Source organism: Mustela nigripes, chromosome 1 (genome assembly GCF_022355385.1).
Source record: "Mustela nigripes isolate SB6536 chromosome 1, MUSNIG.SB6536, whole genome shotgun sequence".
NCBI classification, from domain to species: domain Eukaryota; kingdom Metazoa; phylum Chordata; class Mammalia; order Carnivora; family Mustelidae; genus Mustela; species Mustela nigripes.
Window position 1 is genome coordinate 220,175,602 of NC_081557.1, and position 21,206 is coordinate 220,196,807.

The 21,206-nt window shown below is 39.0% G+C and overlaps 1 protein-coding gene across 1 annotated transcript in view; it reads right to left on the reverse strand.

The window, feature by feature from the left end:
• ADGRA3 (adhesion G protein-coupled receptor A3) overlaps positions 1-21,206 on the reverse strand; it is a 124,739-nt gene that overhangs the window by 55,638 nt on the left and 47,895 nt on the right. Inside the window, exons 3-7 of the mRNA XM_059381740.1 lie at positions 19,689-19,760; positions 13,566-13,637; positions 9,355-9,426; positions 6,770-6,930; positions 4,392-4,605 (exon numbers count right to left, since the gene is read on the reverse strand). Coding sequence (XP_059237723.1) covers positions 4,392-4,605; positions 6,770-6,930; positions 9,355-9,426; positions 13,566-13,637; positions 19,689-19,760 — 591 coding nt within the window. The remainder of the gene's footprint in view (positions 1-4,391; positions 4,606-6,769; positions 6,931-9,354; positions 9,427-13,565; positions 13,638-19,688; positions 19,761-21,206) is intronic.

The following is a 21,206-nucleotide window of genomic DNA, read 5'->3' on the forward strand; positions in this document are numbered from 1 at the left end:
GCAAGTTATGTCTGAATGCACAGTGTGGGTAAAGCACCTATTAGATAAAAATGAATTTAAAAAATGGCCCCTCCACTTAAGTACTTCAGCAGTAAGTCTAGACAAGCAGGCGAAGGGAGAACAGGACGCAGCCAGGAACAGGAACAGCAAACCCAAAGGTGGAAACGTCACAGCATGTTCTTCAGGCAAAACTAATGGAGACGTTTCCGAGTTATGTCTACCTTTTCACTGATTCGGAGGGAAATATTCAAGCATGAAAGAAGGAGATTAATATTACTAAGTGAATAATTAAGAAAATATTTAAGGATATTTTACAGAGGAACTCATTAAGTCTCTAAAAAGCTTTAATAAATTACCAATTAATGTTTTAACAAAAGGAGTTTTCCATGTAAAGGTGTACTTCAATTTGTAAAATAGCTATATTTCTAAAGAGCTGTCAGTAAATTCAGTTTTCAAGATGAACTCCTAATTCTCTAATATAAGGCCTGTTAATTAAAGAGCAAATGTCAGAACCTTCAATTAACCTTTCTCCCCACCACATGGCCCACCACGCTATCCTCTTATGTAAATAGAAAAATAAAGAGATAATTAGACATAAAGGATGTATCATTTTAATTAATTTACAAAGTTATGCCTTGAAGTTAAGACACATTTTTCCAGTCTCCTAAATCATTAATGGCTATACAACATTATATGTTCTAATAAAGATCTTGAAGCGCTATTACTCTGAATCAGAGAAAATGTTTATAATCTTTGTTAATTAAGTCAGTGAATAAACGAATATGCTATAATAAATATATTCGAGATAAAGTGACATAAAAAAGTATTTCACATTAAATTTAAACAATGAAATTCCAAAATAAGCAATCATTCTCTAATCCAGAGGATCCCAAAAGTTCTTGGTTCATAGCACCTTCACTGACCAGAAAACTGTTCGACAGAGCCCCAAACCCAAAGAAATACCTCCAATGGTCTAATTATTAATTACATCCCAGAACTGTGTACCTATGTCCTAATAACGTTATAGTCATTTGAAAAAATAAGGCACATCAATTTGAGATAAGTATTTCATTCCTAAATAACCCAACTTCCTGATGGGCTGTATTTGTCTTTTGAGCACACCAAAATTAATCTAATGTCAAATACAGAACAGACAGCGAGACCCTTATTTCATGTTCCACGATAACTTTCTCACAGTATATGCGTTGCACCATAGTAATCACCAAGAAATCGGCACCCTCAAGGATGGCACCAACAAAAGGAAGGCACATGATCAAAGGACATCATCACTGCCTAGGGCTGGTAGCCATGTGGTCCCACAAGCATCAAGCATTACCATGCTTCTTCCAAAGCTTAAAATACCCCATAGCAGCTCTCTAGGTGAACTCACTGTGACGTCCCAGGGCACTTCAGCACACCCACAGGGAGCTAAGGTCCTCACATATTTTGCCAACATGTTTTTTTTTTTTTTTTTAAGATTTTTATTTATTTATTTGACAGAGATCACAGGTAGACAGAGAGGCAGGCAGAGAGAGAGGAGGAAGCAGGCTCCCTGCTGAGCAGAGAGCCCGATGCGGGACTCGATCCCAGGACCCTGGGATCATGACCTGAGCCAAAGGCAGAGGCTTTAACCCACTGAGCCACCCAGGTGCGCCTGCCAACATGTTTTTAAAGATGACCTTTAGCAATACCTTCAATGTCTGAAAACTAAGGACCAGAACAGAATTTCCAGGAACCTACAAGGCAGCATATTTAGAAATTTAAGGAGGAAGAGGCGGCTTCAATTTCATCTTTGAGGAAAACTACAAACTCTGATTCTTACTAATGAAGGATGGATAACATAAAGAAACCAATGAAGAATCAACAGCTATCTCAGGTTAACCAATTCAATAACTGTATGTCCTTTTTCTGCAACTCTGTTATTAATATGGAGGCAAATTCTGGGTAAAGGACTACAGTCTTCATATGGAAGATTTTCACAGGGGTCAAGTGTCCCTCCCAAAAAATCTATTAGGCAAGGATGCTAACCTTAGAATTAATTTTCTGTACTGCTATTCAGAATTTAAAGTATGACTTGCAAAAATAAATTTATAAAGTTAACCTAGTTACTTCACAGTTGCAAAAGTTTTAATTTAATTTAAGAGTTTTAAATTAGAGAGAGCATCAGCATGATCAGGAGTGGGAGTTGGGGAGGGCAAGGGACAGAGGGAGAGGGAAGACAGAGTCTTAAGCAGGCTCCATGCCCAGCATGGAGTCTGATGTGGCACTTGATCTCACGACTCTGAGATTATGACTGAGCTGAAATCAAAAGTTGGAGAACTTAACCAACTGAGCCACCCAGGTGCTTCCAGGGTTGTGTATATTTTTAAAGCTTTATTGTTATAGCATGTGTCAATTATTACCTATTCATATAATAAATTGCTTAAAGCTCACATCTTAATGAGTTTAACATATATATACGCCTATGAACTTATCACCACAATACAAGTAAGGTAACAAAAGTCTTCTCACTGGGACCTAATAAACTGTTTCTAACAATCTTATTCCCTAATAAAGGAACCCTGATTCTGGTTATAGCAGACCTGCTTCTACTAAACTACCCACTGTGCAGTACACTATTACTTATAAGCTCTAGAAAAACTACAAAATGACAACTATCCAAACACATGGCCAGTGATCCAAAACAAGCAGAAACCAGAGAGAAGTTGACCCTGGGAAGAAGGCATCAGCACTGGGGAGTAAGAGCAGGAAATGGTTTTCAATGGCTTTTGTCCAAGGACAGGTCAAACTCAAACAGAAATTCACAGCCTTACTCGCTGAAAAATCAGAGCACAGAGGAAGAAAGGAACGTGGCTGGAAGCCCAAGCTTCTGCATATGAAATTGACGCATATCTCTAACTGGCCCCTGGTTCCCACAGACAGAGCAGGGTCCAAGCAGATTTCAGCTGCTGCCATCACAGAAAAGACAAAACTAGGAGTTTGAGATTAGCCAAACTAACTGCTTGAGGAAACAAAAACAAACTGACTTCAAGCAAATAGAAGAGAATCCAGTCAGGAATTTGCAAGAAGTGGTTTTATTTAAAGGCAGGATAGTAATTACTTTGGGCTTTTCTGGCCAAGAAGCAACATCGAAGATATTATATAGCTACTTATATAACCATGTGAAATGTAACCATTTATAAATGTAAAAAATATTCTTCGCCCATAGGCCCATAGGCCACATGTGGCCCATAGCCTATACTTTGCCAGCTTCTCTATAGTGAATCATTCATACTGTCCAGGATAGAATCCAACATTACTAGACACATAAACAGTATTTTTTTTTAAATAGTAAAATATAAAATATATTCATAAGCAAAGTAGTCAGGGATGATGTTCCCAAGATGACCCAGATGTTGGAAACAGCAGGCAAGGATTGAAAAGCATCTACCATAAATATGTTCGAAGACACAAAGGAAAATATGCTTCTAGTAAACAAGACAGGAAATCTCAGGAGGGAAACAGAAATTATAAAATAGAACATTCTACCCCCAAAACTCACAGACATGATTCTCAACTCAGAGGGTCTTTATTTTCTAGATAGATAGATAGATATAGATTTTTTTAAATGGAACTTCTATGAATCTGAAGTGATTCTTATTACCCTAAGACGCCCTGGCGGAGTGTGGAAACTACAAATCTATTATTAAATATTCAAGTTGAGTTCTGTCTTCAAGAACTTGGTAGAAAGGAAAAAAAGAAAGAGAGACAGAGACATGCAGAAACAGAGAGAGGTTGGGGAGGGAGAAGAAAAAGGAAATTCAATGCCTACAGATAAAGATTTTACCAAAACAAAATACAGTGATGATAATACATATATCTTCACTCTATTTTTTACACTTTATAAAGTTCATTTGAACTAATGATTTTGAATCTGAATTAATGAATCAATAAGCATTTGAATTAATGATTAATGATCATTCCAGGCATGGGATTAATAGGACAGGTGCTATATTCTTTTATACTAGTGGAACAGAGAAAGGAAATCTCGTAAGATGTAGCCTTAATCAACAGAGTGAAAATTAGGTGATTACTAAAAGTGAAAATCAGAGTTTAGCAGCAATAAATGGTTAGAAATTATGTTTGGCATTAAGAGTTTACCTTTTCCCACCTAAAACTTTAAACAAAAAGTTTAACAGTGTTTTCTTTTAATCCTATGTTTTTTGGTCACAATTGGATGGAAAAGGTAGCTACTTAATTTCTGGAGATGAGTAATAATCAGGAAAAGGAAACCCAAAGGTTTGCATTTTTAAACGCAAGAAGGTAAAATATCAATTTAAGTTCTAACTAAACGTGACAATTTTGAAATAAATAAAATCCACAGAGACAATTCCTCATCTAAAAAAGTTTACCTTGCGATCAACGAGCAGTTGTGAATCATGTTCTTTTCAACAAAGATACCTTGCGATTCATCAGTTTCAACTATCCGTCCATCCTGATACCACAACACTTGCATGTCCTGATCAATATATGAAGCCATACACTGGAAGGGAAGGCTGTCTCCTTCAAACACCACTTGGCGATGAGATGGAGTCATGTAGAAAGATGGTAATTCGAGGGGTGGATCTACAGACAAGAAAACTAAAACTTAGTAAACAAACACAATACTATATTCACACTCCAGAATTAAAAGTTACAGAGGGGCAATCTGGGTGGCTCAGTCAGTTAGGCATCTACCTTAGGCTCAGGTCATGATCTCCAGGTCCTGGGAAGGAGCCCCGCGTCAGGCTGCCTGCTCAGTGGGGAGTCTGCTTTTCCCTCTTCCTCTGCCCCTCCCCTCATTCATGTATGCATGCACACAACTCTCTCCCTCTCTAATAAATAAAATTTTTTAGAAAATTATAGAAATTCTAATTAAAATTATTTTAAATGGGAGAAACAGGTTTTCCTCAGTAACGAGCATTTTAATGTTAGCACCAACAAGGCTCCTACTGAGATAAATGGGTCCTAGATGAAAACAAAATTAGTAAAATTGAAATGAAACCATTTTATAATCAGTCCTGACATTTAAAGTTGTTCCTTTTGGTGGTAGCTAAGCAATTACTTAAAAAAAAAAAAAAAGAAAAAGAAAAAAACCATAAAGTGATACTTAAACCTCGAGAATGAAACTAGTGATAAGTAAATACTAATAAATATATATAATTTTAGAATACATTTCGGGAGAGTATTACCCTTGATTAAACCACTGGTTTCTGCTTATATAAGTAATACATACTTAATGAAAAAATTTAGAACATTTAAAGAAAGGTAAAGAAAAATCTTTTAAGATCCCATATATTACCATCACCGTTAAAAAGTTGGTATACTTCCTTCCAGTCATACAAATAAAAGTGAGGAATTCTAAATATGTATGCAAAAATACACACAAACACCATGGGCTCATTAAAGGCCTTTAGAATATTTAGCCCACTGTCCACTACTTTTCTAACAGTCTATTCTAAAGAAAAACAATACATATACAAACATGCATGCAAGGAAATTAAACCTTACAATTATTTATAGAGAAAATATTAACAACCTAAAGAGACCTGATAACAACCTCTATATCATGGATTAGTATGCATCTATTTTATATGAAGAGGAAATGGTTTACATGATCTCAGGTTTAAAAAAGTTACAAAATATCATTAGAGTATAATGACATTTTGTTCAAAGTACAAGAAAAAGATGAAGAAAATATACTAAGTTATCTCTGACAACAGCTACCTTTGAGAGATAAGAATGCAATGCAGGATGGGCTTTAGTTTACTTCTTTTAGTTTCCCTTCTCTTCCAGCTTTACTGAGGTATAACTGACAAATAAAATTTTAAGAGATGCATTTAACTGCTTTATTCTCTCCTCCCCCATTCAAAATTATAAGATATTTTAAGAGTACATCATGATGATCTGATACATGTATATGTTGTTTCTTTTCACAAATCTTAATTTTCATCCAATAGCATACTTTGCTTGTGAAACTACAACAGTAATGATAATAAAGAAGAAATGTTGGTACACAACTGCTTATTTCCAGCTACAAAGACTAAACTGGAATCTCCTTTGATCATTTTAAGGATGGCTTTTGGTTTATGTTTTTTTTCTTCTTTTTCTTTTTATAAATGTTATTTTATGTCTCTCAAGCCTTCAGATAATACTCAAAATCATGATTTTCAATAGCTGCATATTATAAATGAATGTGTCACAAGACATTCAACCAATCCCCTATTTTTCAGACTCAAAGATAGGCTTGTATTTAAATACTGACATACAAAGCTGATCATTTCCTAGTAATTAAGCCCTCATGTAGAATTCCTGGATCAAACTCCATCAAATTTTTAAGAACCCTGACACATACTGCCAAATTCTGTATCAAAAAGGCTCTATTATTTATTATTTCACACTCCTACCAACAAATAATGATTGCATCTTCAGATTCTTTTTTTTAACTACCAACAAACCCCTGGTTTGCCAACTAATGGAAAAATCTGAAGATCTATACTATTCCCTGGAATTGTTTTTCATAAAGAAAGCTGTTCAGAACCCAAGAACCTTAAACACCAATCCAAAAAACAATTTTTTATCCAGCTGACTTAACTGTTCGCATAAACTAAATATGTATGATCAGATCCGGGAAGATTAATGGTTGTAATCAATTCCAGCACGGTATAAAGAGAACTTTCAGACTGTCAAGAAAAACAGAGTGACAAGTAAAGTACGGCAAACCCTTCCTCTGCCTGCCCTTCTCCCTTACCGCATGTCAGCAACTCCTGCTTCACCCCCGTGACCGGCTGAGCCTGAAGGGACTTTGGGTAGACACACCGCGTGTCCCGCACGGTGATGTTTCTCTCCTTCACCCAGCGATGCATCCACAATATGTTGCAATCACACAAAAGATACTCAGTCTGAAATTCTCTGTAGCATACAAAATGCAAATTAGTGAGTGTGGTGAATAAGATTACACAGCATGTTTGCTTTATATTGGCTTCTGCTTTGGGTGACAAGCACACCAGTAGCTCACCCTCAGTGGCCTTAGGCACACAACACCAACTGGTTCTGTTTTCCTTTCCGGTGAGAAGACAGGCAGGATGGCTGACCCCAGCACATCTCCCTGGTAATTCAGGGACTAAATGGTTGAAATCAAAGCTGGTATGCAAACACAAATCTAGCTATCATCCCTCTTCTGGGCAACAAGCTCCTTAGTCCCAGGGTCTGGAATACCAAATCTCCCATCTTTTATGCCTATCCAATTTCTATCCATTCATCAGTAAGCATGGTGGCACTAACACTGGACCTTGAACACGTCTCCAATTGTTCTAGCATCATGGCCATGCTTTTGCCTTAAATGCCTACAAACTATTAATTTGGGTAACATAAAGGAATATTTGACCATTTATCATGGTTATATTTTGTCTGACCAGAGTCTAAGTTTATCAAGAGTGGAGACTCTCCTGGACACTTCTCCACTTGCACCAAGTGATACCAAGATACTTACCAACTTAAGGGGTATAAAGTTAAAACACTAAAAGTAAAAGAATACCTCATAGTTGATATGAAAGAAAATGCAGAATTATTTTTATATGAGGCAAGAAATTTTATAAGTTGGCACCTGGGTATAAGAAACAAAGGATAATATATACAACTGGGATAAAAGCACCATAATTTATTGAATATTTGGTTTTATAAAGCACTACTTATGTGTTGCACGATATGCTAAGTCCAGCTAATAACAATAAATACAGATACTGTCCCCTGTCAACCTGCAGGACATTATATAATAGTGGAACAAAACAAATAACAACCAATACAGAATGTAACCTGTTCTATACAAATAAATCGAAGTTCAAAGAGCAAACATAACGTGTGCTCTTAACACAACACACCAGCACAGACTCTATCTTATTAGTTCTGCGAAAAAAAAAAAAAAAAAAAGGAAGGTGGAAATTAGAATTGGACTAATTTCTAACTCCTAAGCACCACCTTCTGGTCGGTTTCCAGCACTAGTGGGTAAAAGAAAAAAACTGGCCAGAGCGCCTGGGTGGCTCAGTCGGTTAAAGCCTCTGCCTTTGGCTCAGGTCCCAGGATCAAGCCCCACATCAGGCTCTCTGCTTGACAGGAGCCTGCTTCCTTCTCTCTCTCAGCCTCTCTGTGTACTTGTGATCTCTCTCTGTCGAATAAATAAATAAAATCTTAAAAAAAAAAAAAAGAAAAGAAAAGAAAAAAAACTGGCCATTTTCCCCCCATTTGGGAGGAAAATCCTTCTTCCATTCCTGCTGTCCAGGGTCTCAAAAGCCAGATTATTCTTTGTCATCTTTTTTATTTTCTCAACTTCACAGAAGTGGCAGACCTGAGCCCACTAAATATGCTCAAAAGAGATGTTTTCACTAAAAAATAATGGCAATAAAAAGACCAGACAGAGTTTAATCCAACATGGCTCCAGAAGCATGTACATGGGTCCACCATGATGTCAAGGAGCCAGATGAATGCCTAAGTATTAGCTACATCTCAAGGAAAACTGCTGATAGGTCTAGAAAATTCAAGAAAAACAGCAGAGAAGGGGAGGGGAGGAGAAGGGATGGTGGGAAAGGAGTCAAGAAACACCAAACAGCAACTGCTAGGGAAGAAGACATTCTTCCTTGGAAAAACAGTCAATCCCATAAATTATACACAATAAAAATTTAAAAAGCATTATACTTAACTGTATTTCCAATAGAAATTAGTATAACTTATCGTTTGAAATATATTATAGTTCAGCTGGAAATACCATTACTGTCAAAGGCACGCCCATACAATCTCAGTTAACAAAACTGTTATAGGAGGAGGGGAAAAAACCCACCAATTCTAAAGCTACAGAGAACTGAGTCCATATGATTTTGCATTGATTTCATAAAGCAAGACATTCCTAGCAATGTCAGTAACAACTTGTGAATTCAGTTTGGGGAAAGGGTTACAGGATAAAGGTAAATCCCCAAAACATAAAATATTCTTAATTACAGATTCTTCACAGGGAGGGATGATATTTTATATTTTGAGGATTCATCCACTAGTCAAAAAATATTTCCTAACTTTAAAATAAAATGAAAGAGAATTAATTGTCAATTTATTTATTCTAAATATAGAGAGATATAGTATTCTCAGGAGAAAATGGTTGTTCCAGTCTGAAACACATTATTCAGGTTTATAGTAGGTTTTTCAATGAGAATGCACACTCTCAAGTGATCAAACTTTTGCAAAATCACCAAATTTTCCCCATGAAGCCTCTGAAACCATTTAATAACTGTTTTTAATTTTTAAAAACCAAGATATATTTATCAAAACAGAAAAAAATTTCTTACTTACAAAGACCGGAGTGAGCCAAGATAATCAAAAGTTCCTTGAGATAATGAAGAAAACAAATTCCCTGAAAGGTTTCTAGGAAAAAAAAAAAATAATAATAGTAATTTCATTTAAAAAATACTAACAATTATTTATCATTTTACACAATTTGCTAGCATATCCTATAATCACTGAGTAATGTTATAAAGAATTTATGAAAGTTGTTTTAAATCTTATAAAAAGGAAACCAGTAAATGCGTTATCCAAGGGTGAAGAAATTTGTTCTTAATCTATATAAAATAACAAAATTATTACTATCAGATAATGACTTTCTACCAAATACTAGGTGAACCCAAAAGCTACCTTACTGAGCCAGAACTTTAGTCACGCTCTCGTTATAAGTGAATTACTCTTCATGTGTTAACTCAGCTTCACTTAAGAAAACAGAAATGTAAAAACAAGAAAAGGACAGGGAAAACCTGAATAATCAGGGGCACCAACCCCCAGACACTGAATAAAATATGTCAACAGAGTGCAATGAGTCCAGGGTTTAAAACACGTAATTCAGTGTTGTCCTTAGGCAAATTACTTAACCTATCTTGTTTCCCCTTGTATCAGATAACTTTAATAAATATTATCAACCTTTGCGTAGTTTTATATGAATTAAACCCAGAACACCCTATGCTAAAATTTGAGGTGGTTTGTTATACCCGTAACGATTCCACACTTGACCCTAAGCTCCAAGAGCAGAAGGCCTTGTGGGTCTTATTTGCCAGGCAGATAGTAATAAGCTGGGGTACACAGTAGGTGCTCAATAGAGGTGGCTGACTATTCGGGATGTAGACTCTATCTTCAGGAAGCTTCTAATAGTAAAACAGAGCTGAGGGCTCTGGGAAGATGGCAGGATGGTCTAACTACCATAAGCTCTGTTCAGAACCTGTTGTAGTATCAAGAATAGATAGAACTTAAACCCAGAATTCTCAAGGAAGATGTCCTGAGACCTGGGAGGAGGCCCGCGTCTCCTCTGGAGTCTGGGCTGAATCCCTCCCATGTGGGAGAAAGTGACAGTTAACAGATGGATCCTGCAGCAGTATATTCCTGGATGGCAAGACTTAATATTACACAAATGCCAATCCTTCACAAATTAATACACAATGAAATTCAGTAGAAACATCCCTGGATTGGCTTTTAAATGTAGCATACAAATTTTTGATAGAAAATGTCTGGATAAAAGGATTCTGATCTTCACAGAAGAACTACCTGGGAACTTAAGCAAATAAACAAACAAAAAAAGGGTCAATGAAAAGAACAAGGAAAGAGATGCCCTTCTTTTTTCTGGCGTATAAGAGGGGATAGTGAATGTAGCCTCTGAAAAGGGTATTGCTGGTGGAAGTGTAAATCACTGCTGTATTTTTAAAAAGGAACCTAGATGCAATTAAAGCGAACAACAGTATTTTTATGAAGCTATTCTATGTGGAATTATGTGACTACTCAGATCTGGAAGACAAAGAGATGGCAGATGGAACTAAAACAAGGCTGGCTGTGAAGCTGCCAAGTGTTAAGACTGAGGAAAGGGTGCATGGAGATTCCTTACACGATTGTCTCTAATGTTTGGTTTTTTTGTTTTGTTTTGTTTTTTACAAGTTTGAAGACTCCGTAATGGTAAGTTGAAAATAAAACTCTATCATACACATATGGGACTTAAGTATAAAAAAAAAATGGCATTTTACAGGGATCATTAGATTCTAATTATTAGGTAATTTCATTCTAATCATTAGATATTATTAGCTATTTCCTCTTAAAAATCACAGAAGAAGGAATCACACTGAAGTGAGACATGCCATCCTCTCCGTAAATCCCAACACAAACCAATTTTCCCTCCAGTGTCGGAGCAAGGCTGGCTGAACACCAGAGTAACTGGATTTGATGTGGGAACCATAAAAACTTACACACGTTTTAAAACACTAGAGCCAAACCCCAGCTCTGAGATACTTACACAAAAGAAGCAAAAAGGTACGGAGAATGACAACCAGCACAGAAAAGTCATTACTCCCATGTCCTATGAGCTCCCTGAATGGAGTAGCCAGTGAACTATCTCCATCCATCCCCATGCCCACCTTCTACGCTGGGGTTTCTTAATATCTTAATTTTTCTTTATTTACTTGACTTTTTGCTAAACAGATATATTTGAATGCCTGTAGGTTAAATATGTATGATGACGCATCACCTATGTATATACAAGAGATGTTTACCAGGGCCAATTTGTTAAAGGAGGGAAAACGCAATCAAATGGAATCTTCTGCAACAGAAGAATAATTGACTAAATTATAATCAGTTCTGTACTTGGAATATTCCGTAATTATTAACAAACATGAACTGTATCAACATGTCACCCTCTTGAAAAGAGATTAATGACATGCTAATAATTTTTTTCAATAAATTGCTGAGTATAGCACACACTTAAAGCTCTGTATGTATGCCTGTATGTGGGGGCAACAGAAAATTCTTAAAATGATCCACCAGATAATTAGTACAGGCCAGCTCACAATATATCTGAAGTGATGGAAGGGAGGTTTAACTTTTCCTTCAAATCTGTATGTGGTTTTATTACTTAATGATCTCAGTAATTGCTCAGTTGTATAAAGGAAGTTCTTACAAACATCACTCACTGATTATTTATTTTTTTTAACATTATTTATTCATTCAAGAGAGAATGAAGCAGGGGGTGGGGCAAGGAGAGAAGGAGAAGCAGGATCCCCGCTGAGCAGGGAGCCAGCCCCCTCCCCTGGGGGGTGGGTGTTGGGTGTCCTCAATCCCGGGACCCCAGGATTGTGACCTAAGTTGAAGGCAGATGATTAACCAGCTAAGCCACCAGGGCATCCCCACTCACCAGTTATTTCTGATAGAAAAGTATTAAAGGTATAATTCTCAAAAAAATAAAAATTTAAACTGATCAAAATTCATGAAAAAAGGGGGAAAAAGAAAGCTTTTGATCTGTTAAGCTCCTAACAACCTTTCTGAGAATTAAGGTCCTAAGTAAAGGACAGAAACTTCACAGAAGTTCATTTCTGGTTCCCCATCTTTGGTTTGACAGTTATTTGCACTGTGGAGGGAGAGGGTAGGGACCTCTGCAAGTTATATCTTCCCCTCTGAGACAGTTCTCCCCAGAAATCCTCCATCAACAAAGGCACAGATCCATACACAGAATTAATCAATCCCCCACATCCACGTCCACTGAAGCCTCCCTTACTGCAAAGATGAAATAATCTCACTATTGATGGCCCTAAGAGCTTTTTCAAAGTTAACATGAATGAAGTTGCAGAAACATTCTGAAAAGCCACAGAAAGAACCAGGCACAGACAATCCTTGTAACTAGACCTTCGACCCTAAATCCCAAATTTCATCCTGCACCCTACTCGCAGACAACTAGTCTATAAAACAGGATTTTATGCCACTTTCCCAACATAAATGTCCTTCAGTGGCTTCCTATTGTTAAATCAGTTCTAAGCCTGTCTGCCTTTCATATGCTCCCATACGAAGTTCTATTAAAGATAATCAGCCTTATTTCTAGTCACTCCCAAACAGAGCTTCCTCATTTTAAAAATAAAATAAAAATGTATTTGATGGCTTATACAAAGTTCTTCTGCATTTATATTATATGTAAATTATAAGAGAGGGATACAGATCATTCAAACTCTAATTAATCTTCATAAAAACTTTGAGGTACTGAGAACCTCACAGATGAAAAAAAAAGAAAAAGAAAAGCTCAGAAAAGTGGGTTCACCCCAAATCGCAAAGTCAGAGGCCTGACTCAAATGGTGATTTTACTCTTCATGCTGACGGCTTTCCCCTTGACACCGGCTTTGCTCTCACTTCCACCTTTACGCATCATTGGCTCCGCTTCTTTTCCTTTCTAACTAATCCAATCTTTGCAATCTCTGCACCATCAGCTTAGGTTTTGCCCCGTCCAGGAAACTGATTCAGACCAGGAAAGCTTCTGACCCATCTCTCCCAACATGAACATGTTCTCTAAGGCACATACCCCGACTGGCTCTCTGCGTGTGTGCGCGTGCCTGCGTGCGCATAAAACACAATATTATGTTCTGATGACATTATATCTCCTTCCATAATCCTGACAGCTGCTACTTTACTATCAGACATATCACAGGTGTCTATAAATGTCTGGGTACCAGTTCACATGTTTTCTTATATTTTAATGGAAAAGACGTACTTACAGCCTAACCAGATTGGTGAGTCCTCGAAATATATCTGCATTCAGACATCCTATTCGATTGTTTGTCAGATCCCTAAAGAGAAAAGGGAAAAAAAGTGTCTTCAATTAGTTCTCTTGGATGACGGTTTCCTATGTTCAATATTCAAGAACAGCACCCAGGTATCATGCAAGATCTTTGTTTTCAGCATCCTTGAGAAGTTTACCTACTTCAGTGACTTAAGGGGAACACTGAGAGAACAAAATAGTCCTTGCTCTCACCGACTTCTGCCGCGTACAGACTAAGCACTAATTACAGTGCCCTCTATATTTCAAGCATTTATTCCTGTAAAATGACTCACGATAAAACTGGAGTGGTAAAAATGAGACTCAATCTATCTTACTGTCTGTGAAAGAATGCCTTAGATGACCTACACCGTTCATTATGCTGGGGAGTTAGGGACAGAGCCCAGTCGCAGTGAACATCAGACAGACAAAAGAAAAAGGGGCAAATTACCAAAATGCTGGAACTTTTATTTCTTAAGAATTCCTGAAACTTAATGCTTTCTGATGTCATCCCTGAAATAGTCCGTTTTAACTGTAATGAGAAAACTGAGTTTGCTTTTACCTCACAGATCTATGGTTTAGTCTCCAGGCCAGATTACCTTTTCTAGGTAACAGCCTAATAATTTTTTCCCATCACGCTAAACTTTTTCTTTCTTTTTTTTTTTTTTAAAGATTTCTTTATTTTAAAGACAGAGAGAAAGAGAGGGAGAGAGAGAGGGGAGAAGGGGCAGAGGGAGAAAGAGAATCCCCAGCAGACTCCCCATTAAGCATGGAGCCCGAGGAGAGGTTCAATTCCATGACCCTGAGATCATGACCTGAGCCGAAATCAAGAGTCAGACACTTAACCGACTGAGTCATGTGGGCGCCTCACTCTTAACTTTTTTTTAAAAGATTTTATTTATTTCTTTATTTGAGACACAGAGAGAGAGAGAGAGAGAGTAAACACGAGGAACGGGAAGGGCAGAGGGAGAAGCAAACTTCCCTCCCCCACGCAGGGCTCACTGCTAGAACCCTGAGATCATGACCTGAGCAGAGTCAGGAACTAACCAATTGAGCCACCAGGGTGCCCCACCCCACTCATATTCTTATGTTACTTTCTAAATACGGTTTTTATCAGTTCCTCCTCAGGAATTACTCATCCCTTGGATTTTGATAAAAGAATTAAAGCAAGATTCTAAACAAAACTTTCAAAAATATTTTTATCACCTTTTTCTTCAATGTCCATATTATTCTTTGTAGTGGAAAAGTACCTGTTCTTTGAGTCATGCTTTGAGTTACTCTTTAGAGAAGCAATTTGTATCACCCATTTCTGAACTAAAATTGTTGGGTTCTAAATTGCATAACTTGATAACAGCAGAAACTGTATTAGCTGGACGAGAAACCAGAAATGATAATGACAGAACATCTGAATAGAATACCTACGCACTAAGTTTCTCTCCAAGGTATTCTGAAACCTAGCTCAGGTAATCCTGAATTTCCCTAAATTTCACAGCTCTGCCTTTCCTATCTTATAGCAACTTTTGATTAAAAAAAAACTTAAGCAATACGAAACGTTACCCGCGCGTGCCGTGACTCCAGGCTCCTGCTCCTCAGAATATTAAAGTGAGGTATGTAATCCGATGGGACTTTTTTTTAATTCCAGCTGATTTTCCTTTTATTTCTGGGTTTTACTGTTTAAGAAAATTAGGCATCATTTTGTGAATTGCTGCTTAAACAAGCATTTCTGGGCTCAATTCATTATCTTGTTTCACTTCTGAGCTTTAACTGGTGTAATTACCACTGATTCTTTGGGAAACAATTTCATTATAGCTATACCTATTTAAAATGGTATTTAGGTATTGATAATGGGTTTTATTTAGATTGAGAATCTGCCTGAATTTGTTGATAAAGCAAAAGAGAAAGTGAATAGGTCTAGGTTTTACCTACTTTTGGTAGATTATCCTTCAGAAAGCCACTTAATCTTCCTGATTCAAATTATCTATAAAATAAAGGCAAAGGCCTGCTACACTTACAAAAAAGCTTTCTGTGTGCTGTCGAGTGAGAGGCACAATTGGAATGAATGATTTAGAGCCTCATAAGAAAGAGAGCCTATATCCACAAGCAACCAGCAAACATGAATACCACAGAATATCTTTGTATCTCATTGAGTGTACATATAGGACTCTCTCAGCTTGCAAGCCATATACCCTAAGTCCCATTACACGTGGGCTGTTTGAAATTAAGAATGTATTTTCCAGTGGGAAGAATATTATAAATGGCAATTACCTTCGTAGGCAAGAACACAAGAGACTACTTAACATGTAATGCAAGGAAAGGACGCTCAGGCAGTGCTAGGGACGATACTAGTAATTAAATGCTACTGAACAAGAAATTTATTTATTTATTTCGGATGGAAGTACTTGAGAAATTATTTACTGAAGGATGGAGAACTGGGTAGAGAACCAAAGATCTTCTGCATATCCTTAAAACATCCTGATGAAACAGCTTTGTATTAGCAGTCAAATTCCCTTCAACCTGTATCTCAACATGAAGATATTATTAGCATGTTATGCTCCTAAAAAGAGCTTCCCTCCCAAAAAGCTGGAAATAAAGGGGGGGCCAATCACAAAGGGAGAGAATAAGTTGTCTGTCTTTGTCTGGCAATATGACATCACATCCCTCTCACGGGGAGTCAGGGGGAAGCTAGAGGAAAAGATATTCTAGAAGTTCCCAAACATTAGCATCAGAATTGCCAGGAGGGCCAAAAAACAAAGACAGTTTGGCCTCAGCCCCCGTTTCTTTTCTTTCTTTCTTTCTTTCTTTTTTTTTTTTAAGATTTTATTTATTTGACAGAGAGACAGCAAGAGAAAGAGAGAGAGTGTGCAAGCAAGCAAGCACAAGCAAGGGGAGCAGCAGACGGAAAAGCAGGCTCCCCGCTGAGCAGGGAGCCCAATGTGGCATTCCATCCCAGGACCCTGAGACCATGACCTGAGCTGAAGGCAGACCCTTAACGACCCTTAACGAGGAGCCATCCAGGCGCCCCTCAGCCCCAGTTTCTGATAAGGTGGGTGGAACACCCACACTCCGGCTTCCTGCTGGAGGCTTCCTCTTCCCACCCTGATTCAAACTGACCCATCCAAACACGGTGCCTGTGTGCCTCTGGGGAGGAGCTCAAAGAAAGGGACTCAAGGTCATCAACAAGCTCACTACACAGCTGCCACTCCTCCCCCGGGGCTGGTGTGGCAGCCTGACCATGGCCATGTTCTACACCCTCGGCTGTGTCAGGCCCAGTGAGTCCTAGCGGCTCTCAGCAGCTGCACTCTAGCCAGGGCTCCCTCTCCCGGTATGTAGAGTCCACGTCCATATCCAGGCTCCTGGGTGCTACACAGGATCCCACCCGGCTGCCAACCCCTTGAGGTGCCCCAGAGTTACCCCCAGATCTCTGGAACCGAGCGCACCACTGGGCCCCCACAGTAGACTTCATTTTTATTCAACAGAACGGATGCTGCTCCGTCTCACCACCGGATCTCACCGCTGGACCCAATTACTACTGTTGCTGGGCTCTACACCAAGTAGAGCGGAATGGCGGCTCGCCTCCAGCACTTCTGTTCCCTACCCAGAACTGCAGTCTGCATTAACTCCACTGTCCTGCTCCGGACGGGCCTGTTTTTCTGAGTTCCCTCATTAAAAAGCCTTAACTGGAAAACAGTGGAGAGTAGAGTGTACAGGGAAGAAAACAGATCCAGGACGAGACCTCCTGAGACAACCCAGGGTGTCCGGAGCGCAACAATGTCTGATGAAAACAATGAACCGCCACCCTGTGGCCTCAAGAAAAACCATGGTCGTAATGTCCCCTCCTACAGAGTCTGACTGAAATTTCAAACAATGTTACACAGTGAAGGGAGAATCCTTTAACCCCTGCGACGTCTCATCTTCTAGAATTCTGAACACTAGGACTGACCAAAGACAGGGCATTGAGAGGAGAGCTTCAGAGAATACATTTTAGATGAAAAAAAAATTTAATTTGCATAAATAGTATTTTTTAAATAAGCAAAAATAGCATAGCCAACTCTAACAACCAGACCTGACTGTAAAAAGGAATGAGTCTAGAAGGACAGAATCATAGATACAAGATGTTAAAAGTATTAGGAGGGAAAGTCCTTGTCAGCATTTAACTGTCTTGGCATGATTCAACTCAGAGCAAACGTAGCTTATTTTATTATACAAACAACACGGGAAACAAAGACAACAGGAAACAAACAAACAAAAAACAAAACCAGGCACCCTCAATACTTTATAAACATTAAATAGTAAGAGAGCATGAGAGAGATATCTGGCCAGCTCAGTCTGTAGAGCAGATGATTCTTGACCCCAGAGTTGTGAGTTTGAGCCCCATGTTGGGCATAGAGATTATTTAAAAATAAATTCTTTAAGTAAATAAATAGGGGTGCCTGGGTGGCTCAGTGGTTAAAGCCTCTGCCTTCAGCTTGGGTCATGATCCCAGGGTCCTGGGGTCCAGCCACGTGTCAGACTCTCTGCTCAGCGGGGAGCCTGCTTCCCCCTCTTTCTCTCAGTCTGCCTCTCTGCCTACTTATTATCTCTGTCTGTCAAATAAATAAAATCTTTAAAAACAATAATAAACAAACAAAGGGGCATGATAGAACAACAACAACAACAAAAAAAATGGAGAGAGAGAGAGACAGGGACAGAGGAAGGGCTGATTGTTAAGAATGAAAGCATCGTCTCATCCCCAACATCCTCTGCCCCAATTGTGTGCACTTACATAATTTCTCCTTCCTGCCATGAGAAACATTCTGAAACACAATTCTGATATCAACTCCATATTCGAAAAGTCCCGCTAGCCCCACACTGTCTAAAGACACCCAAAGTTCCTTAACCTGGCAGGTCATTTCAGGCCAAAAAGAGCCTAATCTCTCTGTGACCAGACTGCATTCCACTTTATACTTATGCTCTGGCTCCACAACAACATCCACTCTGCTTAGAATGCCCATCTTGTTATGTTTAGATATGCAGGACTCATCCCTTGGGAGCAAGGTCAGATTGGAAGGTCTACTCCTGTGGCAGCCCCCCCCCCCCCAGGTGACCCTCTCCCTTCCTTGGCACGTTTTGAGGATGGCTTTATCTGTGACAGCTCCCATGTGTGTGTGGTAGGGCTATTTCCATTAACTAGAGTTGCCCCGAAGAGTCTGTAGGCTCTTCCCAACAAGTCAGGCCATGGTAAGCAGCCAGCACTTAATAGTAAGAAATGTCTTTCGAAGGAATAAGGGATGGTGGGACAGTCCACAGGGCTCGAGTGTAGGACAACCTCACCAATAGGAGAATGTTCATAGGCAGCTGTGGAAACCACATAAAAAGGAGTGAAGAGTTGTTTAGCTTCAGAAATAATAAAAATTGCTTGTAGGTTTTGAAATAATAACACACAGATAAAGTATACATGCAAAAAGCAAGACTTTAAACCATTAATAGAAAGGGGCCTCAAATGATACGCATATACAACAGATAGAGTTTGCACGCATTCATACCACTATGCATGACATATGATCATCACTTCAAAGTCAATGCAGTAATCATTTCCTTAGCGTAAGAAGGATTCAACCATCTATCATCAAACAAATCAAATTATTGCACAAATTAGCCACTTTCTACACTACCTATATTAAATATTCCTTTTTCTATCATGGATCTAGTCAATAAACTAAAAATTGTTTAAAATCCATTTCTTTTAATCATGTTAAAATTTGAAGGAGGGTAACAGCTCCTTATAAAAGGAACAGTCCAAGGATGCCTAGGTGCTTCCTCGGTCAGTTTTTTTATTGTGGCTCAGGTCCTGAAACTCTTGATTTCAACTTGGGTCATGATCTCAAGGTTGTGAGATGGAGACCTATGTCCTGCACTCAGGGCAGAGTCTGCTTGTCCCTCCCCCTCTGCTCCTCCCCTGCTCAGGCTTCCGTGCACACACGCTCTCTCTCTCATACATACTCTACCTCCCTGTAAAATAAATAAAACCTTCAAAAAGAAAAAAAGAAAGAAAGAAAAATAAAAGAACAGTTCAAATTTGTAGGCAAGCAATTCAAATACTTACAATCTTTTTAGCGATGAAAGTCCCCAAAAGGCACCTGGATCTATACTACTAATGAGATTATTTCGGAGGTCCCTGTTAAAAACAGAATAAAAGTTATCACTTATAAGCACTATAACAAATATTTAGGCAAACTACAGATACCTGCCACACAGAAAACAACAATACTGGGAGGAAATCAACACCAAAAAGGTTAACCTCTATAGCAAGTGGCACAGCCAGAATTCAAATTCAAGAAATCTGATTCCAAAGCCATTTGTTTTGGTCAATGTAATAAAGGCACATACAAAAAAGGATATATATGTCCCTATTTCGTTTGAATTCAAAGTTATGGCCAAGCCACGAGCCTATATATTCTTTCTACAGTTTTATTCTTAGTATGTTATACTTGAGTTTTATCAAAACAAATCAGAGATTATATTTGTGAACATAATTAAAATGAATTTTTAAAAACCATCTTCTAAAATATACACTCTTAAAATTCATGTCATTTCATTTTTCGTATTTTTCATCTTTTCCCTCCCTGGGCTTCTATGGTTAGGATTCCTATAAAATAAAAATGTGATCCTTCACAACATGTAGCTCAAAGCAAAGTTCCAGCAGCCCCTAAGGCTAGGGCATCTGAGGGCGGTCTCAATCTACTCCCACTCTTGTGCACAGCCCTACCATGTCAGCACACCGCCACCAGGGGCCAGTGGTGAGCCCCACAGCTGTAGCCCTCCACCAGTGAGGATCTGGGCCTCATACTAAGGCTGCTGCTCTCTGGTGGAGAAGCCTGGGCCCAGCTTGGGACCCAAGTGGCCCCACACAAAAGTTCACACAGGTCTCAAAGATAGCAGACAGTCAACTACAGGAGCACTCAGAAGCAGAACAGTGGCTGGCCCACTCTTGAGCTTTGTCACACCCTTGAGGGGGACTCACTCAGAACCTTGCCTGCTGAAGCCAGGAGTGGCTTCCAGTCACCTCTCAGGCACCTGTCATCAGACTATGCACAGAAACCCTTTGCAATTTCTCTTGTCCTCCCCTTCTCCCTTATTTACCTAACAGTGGCAACACCTTGGTGTTATAAGGACGTGTGTGACATCTCCTTATAAATACACATGGCATAGGGCTGCACACAGAGTTGGTGAAACCATCCAGAACCACAGAGCAACGCCCACTACAAACCACCTCACCAGGTCCTCTAGTCCCTTACTTACTGGAGACTTAAAAGTCTTCCTAGACGCACCTAGTGGCTCAGTAGGTTAAAGTCTCTGCCTTCGGCTCAGGTCATGATCCCAGGGTCCTGGGAAAGAGCCCCAGGTCGGGCTCTCTGCTCTGCAGGGAGCCTGCTTTCCTCCTCTCTCTCTGCCTGCCTCTCTGCCTACTTGTGATCTCCGTCAAATAAATAGATAAAATCTTTTTTAAAATTTTTATAAATAAATAAATAAATATGGGACGCCTGGGTGGCTCAGTTGGTTAAGCAGCTGCCTTCGGCTCGGGTCATGATCCCAGCGTCCTGGGATCGAGTCCCGCGTTGGG